The sequence below is a fragment of the Panthera leo genome, chromosome D4 (genome assembly GCF_018350215.1).
Source record: "Panthera leo isolate Ple1 chromosome D4, P.leo_Ple1_pat1.1, whole genome shotgun sequence".
Taxonomy (NCBI): domain Eukaryota; kingdom Metazoa; phylum Chordata; class Mammalia; order Carnivora; family Felidae; genus Panthera; species Panthera leo.
In genome coordinates, this window is record NC_056691.1 from 47,393,545 (window position 1) to 47,417,091 (window position 23,547).

The 23,547-nt window shown below is 39.0% G+C and overlaps 1 protein-coding gene across 11 annotated transcripts in view; it reads right to left on the minus strand.

Moving 5' to 3' along the window:
* ELAVL2 (ELAV like RNA binding protein 2) overlaps nt 1–23,547 on the minus strand; it is a 201,176-nt gene that overhangs the window by 18,876 nt on the left and 158,753 nt on the right. For all 11 annotated transcript variants that reach the window (XM_042912819.1, XM_042912817.1, XM_042912816.1 and 8 more), the window contains one exon: nt 20,925–21,028. In XM_042912819.1, the coding sequence (XP_042768753.1) occupies nt 20,925–21,028 (104 nt within the window). The remainder of the gene's footprint in view (nt 1–20,924; nt 21,029–23,547) is intronic.

The following is a 23,547-nucleotide window of genomic DNA, read 5'->3' on the forward strand; positions in this document are numbered from 1 at the left end:
CCTGCTCTATCAAGGATGTCACTGTCAGTAACATCCTCCCTTCCAAGAAAAGCAAAATATTTCTTCTTCTATCTCAAAGGATTATAAACAGAATGTACTTAGATCAAAGTGGGAAGAAGACTCCCCCAGTAGGATAAATTTTGTACCTGGTAATTATCAGCAACCTTCTCCATTCTGATTTTTCTGGATGTGGAGGCTGTACTGGTGCCTTGAATAATGCTCACCTACAGGAACTCTTGGTCTATCATAAGCCTCAAAGTATTAAGTCTATTTTTATGGTCCTTCAAGGTTAATACCCCTTGGAGAAGACCCAAGAAATGGCTTTGTTTTATGGCAAATTATGTATTAGAAATACTTCAATACAATAGCCCTGCAGCATATGATCCACTGGAGTCAAAATAGATTCTTCTGTCACCAACTGCAAGCTCTTCTCCAATCTACATTCACTGGATTAACAGAATGGGTTCGGATTTTAAATTTTCACTGCCATTTAAACAGGTGAATATTTAATGCCTGAGGAGCAAGGTTATGAAATGTCAAAACTACTAAGTGAAGGATCTAATTTAAGAGGCAGCCAGAGAGTCTGCAATTTAAATATTTAAAGATGATACAGAGAGTACAACACTGAACACCAATCTACTCCAAAGATAGCAATTTAAAACTCAGGTTTATTCTGGAATTTCTCACAACCCTACAAGTGATATAATAAACAAAGACAAGCAATACTGAGATTACTTGAGGGAAAGCAAGGAAAGCAGTTAGAAGTACCAGGCAAATAAATGCTCTAGCCAATGGCTTCTCAAATTGTTCTTCGTAAATGAGATCACACCGGACAAAATAGAGATAAAAATAGATTTATCAAAGTAATTAGGTCTTGAAAATGGAATAGTTTGAAACACAATATATTCCTTGTAATTAAAAACTCATTTATTCATCAGCAACTAAAACTAATTATACATTAAACATTCAAGGACAAGTAACACATATACTAAGAATAGGCTATCAAAACACAAGTTAATCAAAACACACAGAATTAAAAGGAATGAAGATATCTATGGATAAGAATTAGCACTTCATTACATGTACATAGTAGAGTTTAAAATCCCACTACATCACGTTCAATAGTAAGTCCATCAAAATGCCTTTGCCCAAAAAACACAACTGCTCTCATTTCTCTTGGACTCATCAACAAAAGATCAGTGACAGTGGACATTAATACCAACAGATTAAAGAGATAAGGTCTATAAATGAACAAAGCAATTCCTTCTTTATTAAGCTAAGGACATTTGAAAAATCTCCCACTGGCAAGATCAGCATTGAACAACTTCTATCATTTGTCAATTACTGACCCAGGACTATCAACATTAAACCTGAAAATTAGATGCTTGCCACTTCAGACTTTTTTGAAAAGCTCTATTCATTCTCTTCAGCTGGGAGGAATAGATAAGATCATGGTTGTGCCTATTTAAAATGAGAATTAATTGCTGTTCATATCAAAAAGCTGAGTCTTGATAGGGCTGTCTGAAAAGTGACACTATCACTAAATAAAAGCTCTGGCTCTGGTAGGCAGTAGCAAAGGTCCTGTGACAGCATTAAGGCTTTACAGACAGGTGGTTACACCAGAGCCTCCAAAGAGCTGAGAAGTACACGGAAGAATGTGATCTCCAATCACAATTCAGGCCAGAGACCTCAAAATGCATCCAAAAGGAGGAACTATACTTTTATCTGCTTCTAAATGCAAAACCCCACCAGGAACAAGTCTCAAAAACACATCAAGGCATATACATATCACAGTCTAAGTTTTTTAAGGGCCAGCATGTTTCACAAAGGGTGGCAAATGAGTAAACCCGAGAGAACAAAGCATACAGAAATAAGTCCATAAGAAATTAAAGATTAGCTGTAGAAAAGGTGTTAGAGTTCAAAGCAACAATCACCCCTAGCAGGAAGGCTTTAAAAAGGGGTATTATAGATTAGGGGAGTTACCTTTAATAGGTATTCCAAAACATGGAATTTAGAAAACTCCATTGGTGGAAAATACAAATGAAACCTCTGCTTTAAGTCTCATAAAGATTGTTTTAATTCAAGCAACACCAGGAAACACATTTGATTGTGTTACTCTCAGCTTCAAATCCCTCAGGGACTCCTTAATGCTTTAAGATTAATTTCAAATTTCTTAGTCCTTTACGCTCAGGGCACTGACTCCCTTTCTATATAAACACACACAACCTTCAGTAGTTTTCCAAACCTTCCTCTCTCTTACTTCCCAGTGTGAGTATAACCTGCACCTCCCACTCAACTAAATGTGAGTCACTTCAGACTCTACAATGGCATCACGAGTGCCTAACATCCACTCTCATCCACCTTCAATTGTCTGAGTTAGTACCTTTACCAGTACCCACATGCCTGGTTTCTCATCCACACTGAAGAAACCAAGATAAACTCATCTCTTATCCTCTCTTACAACTGCCTTACGTCCTTGAAATAAGAAACCTTGTCTTTATCCTATTTTGCACACCCTGGTACCTGCCACACATTACCGTAATGAAGAGGATTTATAATCACAAAGTGGAGAAACCTCACTTTGGAAATCTTATGTAAAAAGTTAAGGGCCATAATCTACTTCGTAAATAAAGCAAAAATCATACATGATGGCACTCTGTTCATAGACTAGACTGTAGATGCCATTAAACATGTCAAGAATGAAGTGTCATTTCACAAACTGGGGATTCAAATCTCCAGAGGCAATAAAATCTTTGATAGAATAATATGTTGCTGGGGGGAAAGGTCTTAATATTGGAACAAAAAGGAAACAGATCATTTGGCCCCATTTCTTTTTATTTAGGAAGGAGGGAGACTGAGGCACACAAAAATGAAGTGATTTGTCCAAAGATGCAGAGCAAAAGAGTGTAGGATTCACAGGCCTTGACCCTTCATCAAGAGATTTTCCAATACACCACTGCCTGAGACACAATCTGAAATCATACAGGTTTCTAGCAAAATAACAATTATTGGGAGGATGATGAGACATATACAAGGAAAAAGATATATGCAAGAAGGTAAGAACTTTAGCTCAGCAAAATGGTTTATTCTATACACGTAAGAAAATCCAAAATACATCAAAATGGGTCTAGTCCATAGGACACTTACTATATTTCTTCTACTAGTATAATGCCTGAGAACTATTTAGGAGATGTCTGACAAAAAGCTAAGGGGAGAGAGGTGGGGAGAGGGGAGGACAGTTGAAGAGGAAAAAAAAAAAAAAAAAATCAAACTAAGAATCTTGAAACTATTGCTTTATACCAAGTAAGTTAAAACTTACCTAGAAAAGAATATTTTAGGTATTAAACATGCATTTAAAAAACATTATGTATTATTTAACAGAAAGGGAAAATAGCAACTGGGTGTATTATACTAGAGAGACTACCCAGCTTTACATCATTTCCAAGTTTTAATGCAACATTAAATAAAATTCAAAGCAGTTGACTCTTATACCCAACTTAAAATTGAAAAAAGAATAAATAATGTCCTAAGAGTTTAAGTGATCACATACGACATTATTAAAAACAATAGAAAAAAAGCACACTACTTCTAAGTATCCTACTAAGCAACTAATCATAAACTGGACACTTGAAAAATTAGATTTCCTTTTACATACATCTTAAACTCAGCATCTGAAAACTACACTGAGCATAGTCTATTAAATACTACCCACATCTGTCTCATCCAACACTTATCAATTAAATGAGGGTCCAAACAGACTGTCCTGACAGACATCTTTATATTTTATTGAAGTACAGTTTTATTAAAGTATCAAAGTATTTACTAAACCATCAAAGTTTTTAGCAGATCACATCTGCCCGTCTATTGTCGCTTCTGCCTGGCTACAGAACCCCGTTGGTTCAACAAGGACTCTCACGCTGGTAAAGGTAAATAGGGAACCCATGGTAAAGCATTCCTGAAATGCAACTTAAGCCAACAACGTCTTTCAAATTCCTAAGGATCTGTGCATGTAAAGAATCTAACAAAAAAAAAAAGAAAGAAAGAAAAAAGAAAACAAACAGAGTAAGTGGTAAATGTGGCATCCAGAGGGGGTTGAGGATTAAACTGGATCTGCAAGTGCAGTGGTGGTCAATCAGTCAGTCATCCCAAGGTCTAAGCAAGAATCTGCCAATCAAACTGTTCCATATTCCATTCCATACCTTCACTTAGCCCGTTAAAATTTTAGCAAGTGATTACCCTAAAGTGGCTTGGAAAAAAAAAGAAAATAAAAGAGATGGGAGTTTCAGCTATAACCACCAGAGTTCATTCCTAACCTCTCTGCACTGGGAAGTTTTCAAGAGTGGCTAGGAAAAGCGGACTCCCTTATTTTCAACATTAAAAAATGAGAAATGAGCCTGTATTTATTTGGCCACATATCTTTAGAAGTATTAAGTAAGGGGTACCTGGCTGGCTCAGTTGGTAGAGCATGGGACCCTTGATCTCAGGGTCACGAGGTTCAAGCCCCACACTGAGCATGGGGCTTGCTTAAAACAAAAAGAAGAATTAAGTAATATAAATAGGCTAGAATTAAGGCAAACAGGAATCAGTGTATTACTATGTCAAAAAAAACTTAAAAGGCAAAAAAAGAATGTATTATCACTGGTGAAGTTCTGGCCGCAACAGGGCATACTATGAACTAGTGGCCAGAAACTGATACTCATACCGGAGCCCTCCAAAGTTATGAAGCACTGAAAACACAGGGCTTGGACGTGCACAGAGCCAAGTTCAGGTCTTGGCTCTGGTGCCTTACCAGTTATATAACTAGGGAATAATTTCCTTACGTTCTCTGAAGCCTCTATTGTTCGTTTACAATCTGATGTAAATGAAAGTCCTCACCTCACAGGGACCTTACAAGGATTAAATGGAAAAATAAAACTATTAGCACAAAGCTGGAGAACCATAATAATGTTTCAATCATACCTTAATGATTTCATACATAATGATTGCTCCAAACACTTACTAAGCACTTACCATGTGCCAGACACTGTTCTTGGTATGTTACATACCTTAATATTCAATTGATCCTAATATCAGGGTTATAAATTGGGTGTTATCACTAGCATCCCTAATTTATGTAAGAAAAAACTCAAATTATCACTATTATCTCTGAGATCAGATAAGAGGACACAGAGGAGGCATTTGATACAAGATGTATGTACTTTAACAGAAAAACAGTTCAAAGATTAAGTCTTTTTCCAAATCCATCGCAGTTATTATCAAAATTAATCCTCACTAATTATTACAATATTACATTACAATCTTCCATGTATTTTGTAAGACAATAGCAGATAAGTGTATGGGAGAACCCAAGCCCTCGTTGAAGCCTAAGGAAAATGCTGTTTGTTGTATAGAAGGTCAACATCCAGCAGCTTTAAATGAGCTGATAGAAAAGACCAACTTGATTTTAATATTCTTTCCCCAAAGTACTGCATATTAAATACTCCCACTTCCTTATTCTCTCTCATAAATATCTGTTAGAGCCTAAAATGAGATGCAAAATGAGAAACAGAATCATCTCCGTTTTGGGGAGACAGTGGCAGAAATCATAAATGGGCTTTGGGGAATAGTGCCTATTTCAGATGAGGGGCGCATGTATGCACCTGAATGTGGGATGGGTTACAAAACACCATTCAACCAGTGCCTAATGACTCAATGTGATTTCACACCAGGAAAAAATACCAAGAAGGCTATGCTAGCAGAGTACTGTGAAAGTTTTTCACTTTGGACACTCACGAAATATACTAGGAGGATGTTAGACATAAAGAATAAGGAAAATATCAGTACTCAGTACTCAATATTCGGATGGGTGTAGGGCCTGTTCAACACTGCCAGAGCAGCAGACTACCTCAAAGCCACCTCCCAGGGTAACAGCACTGCAATTCACTTACAAAGCTTTTATATTATTAGGCTGTACGTTTCCTAGAGGGTTGAAACTAATTCTTATATGTATTCCTATCTTACACCCCCACCCACAAGTGGGTGCTCCGATTCTTACAGACTGAAAATACTCCATGGCCTCCTGCAGAGGCTATTTCTGAAGTATTTTTCAGGCAAGCTGATTAGAAGGTGTGATGCTTGTCCAAACAATCTGGCTTTTTGTGCTTCACTGGAAACAACAGAAGTTAAACTAGCTTACAGAAAAATAGATGTACTCATTCAGTTCTTAAAAAACCATTCTTCAGTAGTAGCTTCTTAAGGGTTCTTTCAAGTTTCTGAAATTTGATCAGATGCAATCTCTAACAAAGCTACACTATCAAGTTCCCTGTTAACAATTTTACGTGTAAATATAAACTTAAAATGTAATTCATGTAGTATTTGACCAACTAGTAGATCTAAAGCACTGGCAGCAGATTAAAATGCTGAGTTAGAAAAAGTTAAACCTAAAGAAGGTCACCACAGTACCTGGTAGAAGTAAAATGGAGCTGTTTAACAATAAAAGCTAATTAACACTGGTTGGTAATGTGTAGAAAAAGAAGGTTCTCAACAAGCCAATTTTGGTGGGTTACATACCCTAGAGTTTTTGCATACTTCATCTAAGGTTTGAAATGGAAAACATAAACACACACACATCCCACTATTTCCTATCTCTGAGCATACAGAGCACATCCCCATTATCTCTTATAAGCACTACATAAAAACTTCCTCATTCAGAAATTTTAATTTTTTTTTAATCTTTATTTATTTTTGAGAGAGAGAGAGTGAGACAGCATGAGCAGGGGAGGGCCAGAGAGAGGGAGACAGAATCTGAAGCAGGCTCTAGGTTCTGAGCTGTCAGCACAGAGCCTGACACAGGGCTCGAACCATAAACTGTGAGAACATGACCTGAGCCGAAGTCGAATGCCTAACCGACTAAGCCATCCAGCAGCCCCCTCATTCAGAAACTTTAAATAAAAGCTTATATATTTTGTGAAGTGCTCTAAAGACAAAGATGCCTGCCCTCTGAGAGCAGACCACCAAAGAGAAGAAATGGTAATGTACAGAGAAAAATAAATGGTTTAAAAAAATGTTTTTAATGTTTAGTTTTAAGAGACAGAGCACAAGCGTGGGAGGGGGAGAGACAGGGAGACACAGAATTGGAAGCAGGCACCAGGCTCTGAGCTGGCAGCACAGAGCCCGACATGGAGCTTGAACTCATGAACTGTGAGATCATGACCTGAGCCAAAGTCGGACACTTACCATACTTAGCCACCCAGGCACCCCAAAAAATAAACACTTTTATGGCCAAATAAAAGTTGGTAAGTAATGACAGTGGTATAAGGCAGTACAGGCAGAGAATGAACCAAGGCAGGAGATAAGAATTTGGCATGCATATTCAAGGAGGAGGAGCCCAGGTGAGCCAGAATAAAATCTCTGTAGAACAAAGACAATGCCGTAGTAGGAAGCTGGGGCAGATTCTGGAGCCCTTAAATGTCATAGTGAGGCTTTTAGAACCAAGGGAGTGACAGTCTACAAAAACGTATGTGTGTAGGTCAAATACATATACAATGTGGAGATAATTTTCCCATAAGCTAGGTGAACAGAATAGTCAAAATCAGCGTGGCAATTTAAAAGGCTATTTTAAATACCATCTACAATAAGTTTCCTTTTGTTCTGTAACTAGAAGAAAAACTGCTTCGCCACAATGTTGGTTCAGATATCCAAGTCTTCTTTGACCTACTTATATATACAGTAATGAAAATATAATGATCCTATTTCTGTGTGTACACTAAATACTCCACAGAGAAATTTCATCTTGGTACCATTTTTAAACATCTTAAATGAGTCTCATAGGTTACCATGAATCTTTGCAGAACAGGGCAGATATATGAATGTGAACAAATGCCCAAAATTCATCCCCATAGTTCCTTTTATGAATTAGGTCTTCCCTAAAAAAGAATAAATGTAAACTATGGGGCTAGGTTTAATCAAATTTGCCTACCAATCATTTTCATAGAAGGTTAATACTTGATTGAATAAATACACTTTATAGTTTCCAGATACAAGTTTCTTCCAAAAAGTACATGTCACATAAAGGCCTCTGTGCCTTTGGATGAGACATTCCTTCACGTGTAATACGTGTCTTCTTTCTCTACGTGATAAACCCTATCTTGTAAAACTCTATCACTTCTGAAACCACTGCAGGGGCCTCTCGACAGCCAGTGACATATCCATTTCCACTGTACTCTGCATTCACTTATCATACATCAAAAAAATGGTCATATAAAGTCAGTGCTGTCTCTTTCTACTATACAATGGCATCAGGGACAAGACTATATCTTGTCATGTTTTAGCACGGCTCCAACATTTAGCAAAGTGGACCTATATGTGCTAGACATTCAAAATGCTTACGGAATTAAGTACTTACAGATATTCCCTATCCAAGACTGTATAACCATGATTGTATCGTCCTTAAAAAACAATTTGCAATTAAACATTTTTTAATATTAAATTTCACAGCTTTGACCTTGGGGGGCAGAGGAAAAAACACGTTATGATAGAAATTAATAACTTATATTTAGTAATTGTTTTTCATGTTTATTTATTTTGAGAGAGAAAGAGCACAAGCAGGGGAGGGGCAGACAGAGAGGGAGAGAGAAAATCCCAAGCAGGCTCCATGCTGTCAGTGCAGAGCCCAACACGGGGCTCAATCTTGTAAACCATGACAGCATGACCTAAGCCCATGCCTAACTGACTGAGCCACCCAGACACCCCAATAACCTTTAAAGCATATGCCCCTCCATACAAACTTGGAAACTAACCACTGGACTTGCTAGGATTTCATATAATGTAAAAGGCCCTAATGGGACAAGACTATTGAAGATGAAATAATCACTCTTACCAAAACTTTAACGTACTTAAAAAATTATTCCTCAAACATCCAAGGGAAAATTTCTAACAGTCTTCCTTCAAACACCTGTTGTAAATGTAAAAATAGTCTGTACCCATATCTCTTACAACTAAAACACAACAGTCAATATTTAATGTTTTCAGGCCTGATTTAATCCGATTGTCAGGAATCTAGTGTGTGCGTGTGCATGTATATATGTACACACGCATATGCACAAAAAGTTAGGAAACCACCTCACTTTCCTTCAGTGAGAGCCTGTCTTTGCTGAGCCTTAATGAGTATAAACTATACACCATTAAAAAAAAAAAAAGGCAATACCAAACATTTTGGATTGCCTATGGCATTTCTCTCTCAAATAGACTAGAAAGAAATTGTGTGAGAGACACATGTATGACATATAAGAAAAAGAAAGAGAGATAATAGGAATGTTATTATAAACCCTCCCCAAGGCCAAAGAAAGTCTTACCTATATATTTTTTGTGGACCTGACATAAATTATACAACTATAAAAAATTTATTCAATAGATAATTCAAAAGGAATAACCCTTGAAATATTACTGAATGTTTTATAACTTCAAACCTACCAAGATATTTTTCTCTCAACATGATTAGACATTAGAGAATAATCACAGGGAAAGCTTTTTAAATGAACTGATTTGCAGGACTAATAGTCTCATTCAAAGACAATCCCTCATTCTCCAAATATCTATTAGACACCTGAGCTGTATATCCCCCAAACAGCTTTAACAAAAAGTAATTACTATATTCCTAAAGCCTTTTGTATGCCAGTTGTGAAGGCCTTACAAGAAAGAGGGTTTTTAAGGAACACACCAACAACCTTAACTGTACACAATGAACAGACCGTATCACTGCCATTCATAGACTCCTCCGGAAATTTAAACAGGAGCAGTAAGAGGGGATAACCGCCTTTACCTCTGTTGCAGGACAAAGCATTCTCCTGCTTCAGATGTGCAGAAGCACCTCACTTTACCTTGAGAATCCAGTCCTGCGGTATTTAATTACACTGTCGGGAGCACCGAATAGTCTGGCACAGTGCCCTTTCCCTGGGTCTTGCTGATTGATAGCATCAATAACATTCACTGGCTGTAATTAAACCGCCAAATAGTACCCCCTTTGCCACTTGGTAGATCAATGTTCTTTAATACTCAAAGAACAAAGTACAAAGGTGAGAGGGGTGTTCTTAGCCTTCACCTTCACAGTTCATTTGACTTTGTGCACCAGAGCGGTCTGCAGACAACGCATATTTCACAATTCCCCCAAGACACTGGTTAATGAAGGAGAACACTATGGAAAACGCTGTAAGTTGGTGACAATTACTTATTAACCCATTTTTGCAAATCTGAGAACAGAGACATTCTAAGCCTTTTGGTGACAGTATGCACCGCTTTCACATAGCTTCGGAACAAAATTCAGTTTATAGGTCAAAAGGCTTCCAAATTAAGGTGGCATACAGTAAATAGTTTTTTTTTTCTTTAAATATTTATAACATGCTATGTGGGCAAGTTCTTGTGATAGTAACACAAATTCCCATTTATTAAAACCCGGACTAGAAAAGTTCAAACATCCAGATACTGTGGAGGGGTGGAAGAGGGGTGTGGTTGGGAGTCTATAAATAGGAGACAAATTTTTATTGCATTCTAAAAGCAACTTCCATATTCTAAGGATTCACAACCATCCTGAACCATATAATTGAACTCCCAATCTCTATACTAATATGAAATACCCATTTTAAATGAATGGGCCCCAGAAGAACGATACTGCAAATTCCCTATGCTCAGAATCAAATATTAAATGACATTTATGTACTTGTAATACTAAAAGTATTTAATGGCACTGAAATGTCCTGAAAATGACTACTGTGAGTGCGTGTGAATGTGTGTGTGAGTGTGTGTGTGTGTGTGTGTGTGTGTGTGTGTGTGTGTGTGAGAGAGAGAGAGAGAGAGAGAGAGAGAGAGAGAGAGAGAATGAATATTATTCAGGTAAGTCCAGCATTATATTCATTAAAAGTACATCTGTTAACCACAAGCATTCCAGATACTTTATGACAGAACCTACAAATGAAAATTTCATTAACATGTAGGTTCATTTTGAAACAAGCACCACAGACCTATCCAAGTACAAATCATTAAGGTCCACCAAACAATGGTTCTCAGGTCAGACCACCATCTATTAAGAATCACCTGTGGTAGCTGGTTAAAATACATTTTTTGGTCTCTCCCTGCAGATATCAGATTCAGTAAGTTTTGGGGTCCAGAACTATGCATTTTATCAACCACCCCACCTTAGTGATTCTGATGAACATTTTAATGCTTTGGAAGTCCCTTATGTAGACAGACTTTAAATAGGTAATCCTCAAACTCTGGAGACATACTTGGATTCCTAGAAAGCTCATAAAAATTACAGATGTCTGGGGCGCCTGGGTGGTGCAGTCGGTTAAGCGTCCGACTTCAGCCAGGTCACGATCTCGCGGTCTGTGAGTTCGAGCCCCGCGTCAGGCTCTGGGCTGATGGCTCGGAGCCTGGAGCCTGTTTCCGATTCTGTGTCTCCCTCTCTCTCTGCCCCTCCCCCGTTCATGCTCTGTCTCTCTCTGTCCCAAAAATAAATAAAAAACGTTGAAAAAAAATTAAAAAAAAAAAAAAAAAAATTACAGATGTCAAGCTCTCTTCCTGGTCACCCACCAATGCTGGTTTCCAAATGAGTAAGAATGAGTAGCTTGAAAATTAAGGTATACATGAATAGAAATAACCAATAAATACAAAAATGTAAAGGTAAAACAAAGCCCATAAAAATTCATCCAAAGGTATTTCCAAATATCAGCCTGGCTGGATGGGGCTCAGCTGGATTAGGGAGCTCATCAGCCTGAATGGTCTGTGGAAAAGATTTAATTCTATGAAGTAAGAGCCACTCTCAAGGACTCCAGAATCTTTCTAAGAATATGAACAGGGTCGTTTGTGTGAAGGAAGTGGGAACAGTCGAATTTCTAAACAGTCATTTAACAAAATTGTAAAAATGAAAGCTTTTTCTGAATGATCAGTTTCCAGGACCATGCAGGTGCTGCCTTTCCTGCTGCTTGCCTGAGGGTCAGTGAGGGTCACTTCAAGACTCATTAGCAACCTCAGAACCTACGCAGGAAGGATTACACTTCCCAATTCCTGTGGGAGGAGGTAACCTTATACTAATGACCAGAAAACAGAGCACATTAGCATGATTTATTGATTTTTTTTTTCCACCATCCGCTTCTCTATAACACAAGGTAACTACAGTTTTAAATATCCAACAAAATCAAACTAACAAACTAAAACAGTGGGACTACTTACTTTGGAGTAAAAGCAGCTTTTTCATTCCTCCCCAACTAGATTTCTAAAATACCACTTTAATAGAGCAGGACATAAATCCAGGACTTGTGGCTCTTAAACCTTGATGCAGCATTCAAGGAGTTGTTCTCATTCGGGGTGGGGGGGCACACAACTAGCAGACCGCTTGTACAGTTTTCAAAATAGAGCCCTCTCTCTCTTGCTTAATCACAAGTAGTACGTCAAGAAACTTCCAAAGTGGGGCGCCTGGGTGGCGCAGTCGGTTAAGCGTCCGACTTCAGCCAGGTCACGATCTCACGGTCCGTGAGTTCGAGCCCCGCGTCAGGCTCTGGGCTGATGGCTCAGAGCCTGGAGCCTGTTTCAGATTCTGTGTCTCCCTCTCTCTCTGCCCCTCCCCCGTTCATGCTCTGTCTCTCTCTGTCCCAAAAATAAATAAACGTTGAAAAAAAAAAAAAAAAAAAAAAAAAAAAGAAACTTCCAAAGTAAAACCCCCACAAGTCTGATGTCGTACTCAGGGCTTAGAACTGATGCTAAGGGCAACGACAGGAAAATCAGTCAGAGATGGGAGTAAAAGAAAATGGACCACACGTGCTTTTGTAAAGAGTCCACACAAACTTAAAGAATAACAAATGTACTTTCTGTAGCTTTTAAACTAGCATTCTAAGACTCACAAGAACTTACCAGAAAAAGATTCCTGTATGGGTCATCTCCTACAGAATAGAGATCCAGAGCGTTACTGTAATAGTAATTCTTTTACTCTCCAGTTACCATCAAAATATTTAAACCTATGTGATCCTGCCCATCTTCTAGACAGGACCTCCAGACACTAGTTTTATTCTCAAAGTGGGTGTCTGGCTATCTCCAGCATTCATCCTGACAGACAGCAGTTTTCTGGCCACTAGGAACAGCTCCAATTTCTCACATCTAAAAGAGATCTGAGCCAGAAAGTCTCAAGACAGTAAAGGACCCAAATTAAGGTTCCCAAGACAATATTCCATTTGTAGTGGTATCTATAATCTGGTTCTAAATGAAACACCTAAATGTCAAAAATATGAGGTGAAAAGAAAACAAGAAAAGCCACCAGCATCAGCCAACGTGTCCCTTGTGGTACTGTTAGCTACAAGGTGTTTGAACAAGTCCCTTAACCTGAGCTGCATCTCATTGGTCAGAGGGAGTATTTGCCTACAGGAATATTGCTTTTGCCTAAGTCCAGTCAAGTAACAGGATAAAAGTCCTATGCAACTACTATAAAAAGTAGATAGAGCAAGGAATTGAGGGACCCTTTTTCAGAAGTTAGCATATCAGTCTGTGCTGACAGCTCGAGCCTGGAGCCTGCTTCAGATTCTGTGTCTCCCTCTCTCTCTGCTCCTCCCCGACTCACACTCTGTCTCTCTCTCAAAAATAAATAAACATTAAAAAAAACAAAATAAAAAAAAAAAGAAGTTACCGTATCTGTCTTAACCTCTCAAGCTAGCTTGGTAGAACAGGCAGAAGCCACCAACCTACCTAGTACTACTCCCAAGTCACAAATAAAAAGCGACAAAAGCCCTACCCTACCCTTTAAAAGCAGTAGAAAAGATAAGCAGACAAGTGTTAACAGTGCTTTGCAGAAATGCCTTTGCTGATGCACATTTATGAAACAGGCAGAAAAGGTAGAAGCTTGAATAAAAGGATCTATAAACTCCCTCCTAAGAAAGTGGGGTTCAGTCAACTGCCCAGACACTCCCCACCATCCCATCTGTGGTTCACAAGCAAGTAAGGGCAGGAAGCAAGCTGAGACAGTGCTACCAGGAACCCTCCTCCTCACCCATCACTCTGTGCAGGCTCAGCCTTTGTGCCAGCAATTGTCCAAAAATGTCTACGGAAGAGCAGTTCAGTTACTGCCCTCTGGGAATTTCCAACTGTCTCATTCCCACTTTGGAGGGAGCCTTGAAGGAGCAGGAGTGACACAAATAAGCCTGAGTTGGGACAATGAAGTTTTGGACTATCCTAGGCCACCTACCCACACTCTTGAGGCTACCCAAGATAAGTAACAACCTATAGTGGTTTTTTTTGTGTGTAAATAAATAAATTCACAGCTCACAATGGAATATTCTGCAAACACATGACAGGCATTATACAAATAATACCTTATTAAAAAATCTTAGTCATTTCAAATAAGGGCTGTGTATACTCAGCTCAATATAAGAATTTTATTTAAATGTATTGAAGAGTTTCTGATGATCAGATGTAGCAATATACTATTAAAACTCGGCACACGGCTCTAGAAATTTCCAGACCATGGGTTAAAAATGAAGTTATAATACATTCAGTCTTTATTTTAAAAAAGGCAAAGAAATCATTTACTCAGCTTCCATTTTTGCTTCCACTCCTGCGATGTACTTTTTCCACTTTTTTTGTCCCTCCACAAACTAAAGTCTGACCAGCCAAATAATAATTTAAGTTAACATCTCCAAAGTTGTCAGTTAATCTGAGGCCTGTCCTTCAGACTATTACTAGCAAATTTTCCAAATCTAGTCAAGGTAAAAAGATAAATGATGATCTATATGCAGCAGCGTTGAAATCAGGGATACTTTGGGGTGCGTGGTGGCTCAGTTGGTTAAACGTCCGACTTCGGCTTGGATCATGATCTTGCAGCCTGTGAGTTCGAACCCCCCATCAGGCCGTGTGCTGACAGCTCAGAGCCTGGAGCCTGCTTCGGATTCTGTGTCTCCCTCCCCCCCCTCTTTGCCCCTCCCCTGCTTGTTTTCTCTGTCTCTCTGTCTGTCTCTCTCTCTCTCTCTCCTCTCAAAAAAATAAACATAAAAAAAGAAAGAAGGGATACCTTATAGTAGATGCTTTTACAAGTTTGTAAAGCCCACCCTTCTCCTACAAACATCTACACTTTGTACCTACACAGAAAACAAAATCAACTATGTAAGCTGAAAGAATACTAGCATAGCCTGAGATGCTCAGAGATGTGGAGTCCGTACTAGAGAGACCTTCCCTTCATAACAAATACTTAAGTCCAATCCATTGCTGCTCTGCTCAAAACACTTTGGTGGTTCTCCCTCACCTACACTATAAAACCCTGGCATGGCACACCTGCCTTTAATAATCCCCAAATGCTCTCTGCTCCTTTAGGCATTCCTCCCCCTGCTCACTGCTCTCCCTAATTCTAAGTGGTTCCCCTAACAGCTGCTTTCAAACTTCCCTACAAAAGCATGAACTCTCAGCATTACTGCCATTTGAAACCCACTGGTCTCAAATACCCCAGAATGATGCTGTTGATCTTTTAGCGGAGCACCTACCAGGTGGCAAGCCTAACGTCACTTCTGTTTCCACATCCATGTCCTTTCCTTCTCTAAAGTGCGGAGCTGATTTACACATTTCCTAACGGGCAGAAGGAACGGGCATTCCTTCCTAACTGCATGAAGGAATGGGTTATAATGATAAGAATCAATCCCCTCCCCAATAATTCTGGAACAAAAAGAGGGCTAGGTGATGTGGAGAATTGTTTCCCCACACAAATTTTACTGTGGCTGCAAAAATTTTCAACAACCACAAAGAGAAAGTATTAACATGTTGTCTCTTCAGGATGGGGTGCTGCATTTCACCACTAACTAAATCATTCCATGATAACCATGAGTTGACTAAAAATCTATTAAGTAGCTACACCTTTTTGTAATATGCAATTTGGTAGACTATGGAAAGTTAAAAAAAAAGGGGGGGGGCAGATAATAAACATTCTCAAGATGAATTAGTTTTACAGATAAAATGGAAACCTGAATGATTACTGTCCAAGATCACACAGCCAGTTAAATCATGTTATCAATGTCCTGAGAGAGTAAACTTTCAGAAGTGTGGTTTGTAAGTTTTTCCATATGCACTTAAATGGTGGTTTGGTTATCTTAATATGAGAAATTTCACATTAATGAGGTCAATTAATAACTTTTAAGCAAAGGTGAAATTTAGGCTGGCCTATGTCTGAACGATGAATCAAAAACAAATTTAGGCAGTTTTTTTCACGCTAGTAGTATTTCAAACAGAGATCCCCCACCCCCACCCCAGTGTGGCAGAGAAGGCATGGATTTGTAGGAGTATCTATCAATAATAACAAAAGACTTCTATTCCTTGAGGTTAACAGCTCCCACTTTCAGAGAAACCTAGGGACTAACAAAGCTTCCTACACTCCTTGTAGGAGGGGAAAAGCTAGGAGTGACACTGAGGGGCAGGACCTCCATCACCTATTCACAGTACTTGCTGGGGGTGGAAAGCATGCAAGATCTTTTGGAAATGAAGGATTTTAATCTGCTAATATGAATTTAAGTCTGATACCATTAACCTGGGCAAAAAATACATTTTCTCTGGGTAGGGGGAGAGGGCATGAGGACTGGCTTGAACCCATAAATGTTTCATACGCCAACTTAGATTTTATCAATACTAGAGACTCCCTAAAACCAAAATAAGTAGAGAATATGAAGACTGAACACACTAGTCACAACCACTGAGAACCCAAATGATCCACAGAACAAAAGGTGCCCATGGGGACCAGGACCAGAGGGCTCTTGATGAGATCCTCCCCCCAGCATACAATTTTTGACACTGTCATGAGGAGATTCCCATCCCCCAGGGCTCAATTGTGCGTATACTACCTTTTCATTACTTTCCCTAAGATCAGAAGTTAAAAACATCTAGTCATCTTCACACTTCATTAACCATCCCAATATCAGGGACAACATGGACAGGCTTTATCATAACTGCCTCTGTGCAGCTCAGAGATGGTATGACATCACCAGTAAGGTAAGCTGCCAAAACCTCGAACCAACCAAGGAAAAAAGTGACCCTTAGGAGAAGAGAATAACCACTTTGAAACTTTAACCTATGAATGCTGCTATTTTTAATAAAAATCTTTTTTTTTTTTTTTTAATTTTTCATTAACGTTTATTTATTTTTGAGACAGAGAGATAGAGCATGAGCAGGGGAGGGGCAGAGAGAGAGGGAGACACAGAATCTGAAACAGGCTCCAGGCTCTGAGCTGTCAGCACAGAGCCCGACGTGGGGCTCGAACCCACGGACCGTGAGATCATGACCTGAGCCGGAGTCGGACGCTCAACCGACCAAGCCACCCAGGCGCCCCAATAAAAATCTTTCTAACATAAGGTGAAGATATTAAGTTTTTCTAATTTCTAAGCCACACTTTTTAAGAAGTGAAGATGGTATGAACCACTTTTTACTCTGAATGTTCAGCTATCATTCAGCATGCTCAGGAGAATTATCCACAAGACGATTTTCAAGATAAAAGATGGAAAGAAACTGAACTTAGCATGCAAAAATACCAATATTTAGAGAACCCACCTATTCAGAAAAGGTACATTTTGGTGGCTCCTAAGTGTTAGGCCTTAGACTTGCTGTCACAAATTACCTGGAAAACATATTAAAAAGCAGATCCCTGCATCTCACCTCTGGACACTGATCCAGAAATTTGAGGTGGGCCCCAGAATATGTATTTCTAACCACTTTTCCTTGTGATTCTGATGCAAACAAGTTCCGGAACAACTGCTTTAGGATTTCACAGTGCCTGAGGTGCTTCACTCACTGCAAAAATACTGAATATTTGTCATGTATTCAACACACCATCCGTCTATTGTACAAAACCTTACTCGGCTAATGCTATTAGGGAGCCCCAGGAGAAACTACTAAATGAACCACCTTCCACGGCACTTGATTTCAGTTTCAATATTCCAATTACTAGGAATTCTACCAAATGCATACTAAATACTAGGTATCTTGGAAGACTTAACTTGAGGAGCACACAAACATTTGTACACTTGCATATGACGTATTTATTAGTCTACTGCAGCCGTCTGAAGGGAGTTTTGCCACATTAAATATAAGAGTTTTGTCTTCAAAAGCCCTGTCTTAGCTAAACTCTATGAGCACTAAAGGTCTCAACTCTTCTTATTGGAGGCATGCCCAGGTAGGCAGAGGCGGAACGAGGAACTTCAGACGGGCTCCAATAGACAGGGAGGCTGCTATTCAATTAAGGTAAGTGGGAAAGGGTATGCCAGGAAGCAAGGCCTACAGGAGCATACGTGCAGAGCCTGAGACGATGATCACGTGCCAGAGAAGAGCCAGTCTGACTACTGTGGAAAGCAGTAACAACAATGGTCAACTCCAAAGTCAAATCAAATGATAAGGTAAAAGATTAGGGAGATACAAGAGAAGTTTGAGAAGTAACATGAAGAAAGTGCTGTTTTGTTTTTTTTTTTTTTAAGTTTAGTCCAATAACCACCACCAGGATAGACTGGAAGAAGGGTAAAAAGGCCAATTTATGGAATGGTATCTCAGGGAATGGAAAGGTATATACATGCAGCTTCTAAAAGGTACTTAAAACAGCAAACATGTGAGAAGAAAAAAAAAAACTGGCTCAAGATCTTGTGTAAGAACACAAAACATGTCTAATTGAAAATAAGACAAAAAACACACAAAGAACAGACAAAAATGGTGCTCTGTAGTTCTGGAAAATGGTCTGCTTTGCCTCTCAGAGAAATCTGGGCCAAACTGAGGATACCAGCTGTTATCTGATATTTTTACAGGAACCGAATGGGGGTGGGGGAAAAAGGAGCCTGCTGCTTCCCCACCGCTCCCACCCCCATTTCAGAAAATCAGAAGAGAAGTAGCAGATGTCACAGTTTAAAAGCCACAAGGCATTACTGTCCTTTCTTCTGCATATTCTGCCTGGGCAGCTGGGCCCTGAAGAGAAAGCTGGGCAATGGGCAGTGAGGAAGCAGCCATCATCAATGGTCTCCTTGCAAGCCACGGAAACTCATTCTCAGACAACTCTTCCCTTGCATCTCTGCCTTCCTGTGGACATTACTGCAGAAGAACTTACAGCTAAAGAACTGACTCACTAAAATAAGGATGGTTATTTCTGGAATGGAGAAAAGGGTATGTTCAGGAACAAGCCACCCCAACCATCCCTTCCAATTTCTTCGTAACCACAACTCAGGACCTCAACACTAAGATAAATTAGCAGCAATTCTGGAAATCAATTTAAAATGGGGAGGCCTTCAAAAATCCACAGAACAGAGAACACACAAAACAATCTGAAAATAACTGGATATCAGATTTTTTTTTAACAGCATTTGATTATTACCTAATAGTAATAATGTGGGGCACCTGGGTGGCTCAGTCAGTTAAACAGCCACCTCTTGATTTCAGCTTAGGTCATAAACTCACGGTTCATGGATTCAAGCTGGGCTCTGCACTGACAGGGAGGAGTCTGCTTGGGATTCTCCACACCCCCCTTGCTTTTCCCCCATGCTCACAGTCTCTCAAAAATAAAATAATAAAAAAAAATTTTTTAAAAGAGAAACACGTAGAATTCTTGGACATCTTACATCCAAGTATATTTGGGAGCTACCCCATACAGTTCCCTTTAGATAAGACAGAGCTGGGAGGCATTCTTCCTACAGGCCAATAAAGAATGAGATGTCAAAACTACCCAGAGCTAATGAATTACTTTAGTTAACAATTCTGAGAGAAGCAACTTTTAAGCACAAAGATGACACTGCATTTCCAGATTTCTGAAAAAATGAGCAGAATCTAGACAAGTCTGTAAGCAAGATGGATGCCACAGTCAGCCTTGACTAACTTACCCTCACCACTCAGGCTATCGTCTGAGCTGACTTCTTAAATCAAGGGTGGGAAATAGGTTCCAACTTGAGTCAATTGACAGAGGTTGTCTGGAACACTATTTTGAAAAATATTTGGGGGCCACATCTAGACTGAGTGGAGAAAGACTGCCATGATTGATTGGCAATGTCTGCACTGGGCAGGAGAGGGGAAATTGATGGCACATGCAATAAGCGTTTGCCAGAAGCAACATCCCTTTTATTCTGTAAAGGAAAAGAAATCTATACTGCAAACTGGATTAAATTCTTATCTAGATACAATCTACATTGGCATTTCGAAAATTCACAAAAGTGGGAAAATATCCACAAATTATTTATCATTTGTCTTGAAAAGAAAAATGTAACAGGAAAAATAACCTGTGTGGCAAGTAAGCTCATCTAGTCAGTCTCCTCAAAGTCAGAGCAGAGTCAAACTACAGCCCAAGGACTACACCCAGCCTGCCAGCTGTTTTTTATGACCATGAGCTAAGAATGATTTTTATATGTTTCAATGACTGGGACAAAAGAAAAAGACTATTTTGTGACACATGAACAGTACATGAAATTCAAGTTTCAGCTTCTACAAATAAAATTTTATAAGATCACAGTCACATCTGTTCGTTCACATTGTTATTGGCTATGGCTGCTCTCACACAAGGGCAGAGTTGAGAAGTTGTGACAAAGACTATATGACCCACAAAGCCTAACATAGTTACTACCTGGCCCTTTAGAGAACAACTCTGCCAACCCCTGAGCTCAAAGAGCTGGTCTAAGGTTTCCCCAAGTTATATGGCAAGTAATTCACTATAAAGGAAGGAGACTTAATTCAGCAGGCTTCACAAAGTACTTAGCTAAGCAAGTTGCTGCTGCCGCCTTGTTAATAAGGAGTGATTACATGAAGTCCTCGTGAACAGGTTCCCCCGTCATGCAACAAACAAAAAATTCTGCTATGCCTCCCAGAGAAATGTCTATGTGGGCACAAAATGAATAAAGGAAAGAACTACATGAAGATTTCAATTGTTTTTAATCTCTGTTCTGCAGGTAGGTATGAAGAAAACTGAAACATACTTTTATTGTTTTGGTTTGAAGTCTCAATCCATTCAGGGTGTTGATAGCTTTCTCTGCATCCTTAGGGTCAATGTAGTTCACAAAGCCATATCCCAAGCTCTGCCCTAATGAAAGGGAAGGAGAAAAAGGCATACATTAGTTCTACACCACTGATGCCAGCGATCCACTCTCATTTTGGCATATGGTCTTGTCATTAACACCAGCACATTTTCTCAATAGTAAAAAGAAGTCTACGTTAATTCTTCTAGAAATATACACGTGTTTTTTTTCATCCCCTGTCTACTACATTTGCAAGTTTAAACATCAGTTAGAACTCAGCAAGCTGTGCATTTAAAGTGCACACGCGCACGCACACACACCTCCAAAGCATTCCATCAAACGTGTCCTGCCTGAGCCAGAGCACCCAGCAGCAAATGCAACGTTCAGCTTCAGAAACTGTGGGTGCAAGTCTCTGCCGAGCTGCTGAGTGGGCTTCACGGGCATGACTTATTCAGTTTCGTTTTCTTTACCCAAAAAATGGGAAGGCGTCACGCATCAACCAAGAATCTGTCAATGTTCTGTACTTTGTACCCTGGCAAATTTACAGCCTTTACCAAATACAATTATTTCCATTTAAAAGGTGAAGAATCGTGTGTGCACATGGACATTTATTTTATAGGAGGGCCTCTTCAAATAAACTGAATCTAATTTTCTAAAAAAGATCTGATGACCTAGATAAGGAATACAGGGAAATCTGAAGATTTACACTGAGAACATCCAAGCCAGTAAGAACAATGAAAACATGTAGGAAGGGAAGAAAGTATAAACAAAAATAATAAAACACAGTTACTCAAGTAAGAGCTGCTTAAAAATCTTGTTTTTCCCTATCATCTGAGCTCTCTAACTCCTGGCTCAATAATGTCCTAACTCAAAAAAAAAAAAAAAGGAAGGTATTCAAGAGGCTGAAATCAATGGAATGCACAGGTAAGTAAAGCCAATCTGAAAGGTCTCAATTTTTCAACTACGGGAAAGTTTCACAGTTTCAAAAAAAATGCTACAGTAGAGTAGGTAACAACAGTGGACATAAGAAAGGTTTAGTCTATTAAAAGTTAAACCAAACGAATTGAGGGTTTCCAGGAAGATGTTTGGTAAAGCTCCAAATACTTTTTATTAAGTATCGCTTCTGTATGAATTTCACAGCAAACTAAGGGATCTTCGTCCTTGATGGGGCACTTTAGGCACATGTGGTTATGAATACAGGTATTTAGGACAGCCACTCCGGTTATCCAAATGTGGTTCCCTAGAACTATATTAAAAAGAGAGAGAACACTAAATACAGTACCTAAGAACTATGAAAACTTGTAATTATATTTTGGGACCACTATCAGATTTTGGGTGTTGTACAATACCCACAACTAATATGTCCGTTTACCTCAATAAAAAAAAAAATTGGGGTAATCATTGCTAAAGTATCCCTCTAATCAAATTGCATTTTTTTCCTGTTTTTAAAAAAAGAGGGTGAAGGGGGTTCCTGGGGGGCTCAGTCAGTTAAGTGTCCAACTCTTGATTTCAGCTCAGGTCATGATCTCAGTTTCCTGAGTTTGAGCCCTGCATTGGGCTCTACACAGCGCAGAACTTGCTTGAGATTCTCACTCTCTCTGCCCCTCCCCTGCTCACACTCTCTTGGTCATTCTCAAAAATAAATAATAAATAAAAAACTTAAAAAAAAAAAAAAAAAAAAGGTGAGGGATGAGCTAAAACTAATTCATTATTTTTTTTCTCACAATAATCACAGAAGTTTTGTTTTACTCACAGGTCTATTTTTAAAAAGTTCCATGTGAAGCCACTGTATTTTAAGCACTCAGCCTTTTACTAATTTGACATTTACCATGTGTCTATAGCATGCATAGTGCCCTCTTAGAAAATGTGCTGCAGCTCTATTGTCAAATGGGATGAACATGAAAGCTGCTCAAGGAAGCAGTTAAGATGGAAAGAACATGGGCTTTGGAAACAGACACACAGGAGTTCTAAGCTTGCCTCTGCTGTTTATTAGCTATGTGACTTTGAAGAAGGCTACTTAACTTCTCTGAGCCATTACTTCCTAAATTCTAAAATGAGGATAGTAATTTCTATCCAACAAGGCTGTTGAGGCAGTGATGAATACGTTCGCTACTGTTGGAAGTAGATCATTTTAGTCAAAAGATAAAGTAAGGAAAAATAACATGTATCTACTACATGTTAAGGAGTTTCCACGTATTCTTTCAAAATTAAATCAAGAAGATGCTACAAATATAATGGGGAAAAGAAAGGCAAGCCAAACATTGTGCAGTTTTGTCACATTGCTATTCTATAACTAAACAGGTCAAATAATCAATTATACCAACGTTAAGAGTCTATTTCTCCTATCTCCTGACACTATCCTCACACCTGCATTTAAATAGCCTCTAATCAAAGTGCTTTTTCAACCCTGGTTGCACACTGAAATCATCTACAAAGCTTTGCAGCGGGGTGGGGAAGCAAACAGATGCCTAAATCCTATTCCCAAAGATTTTTACTTTATTAGTCTATTATGAAGCATTGGTAACAGGCTTAAAAAACCCTGGCGATTCTAACAAACAGCCAAGTTTGAGAATCACAGTTTTAA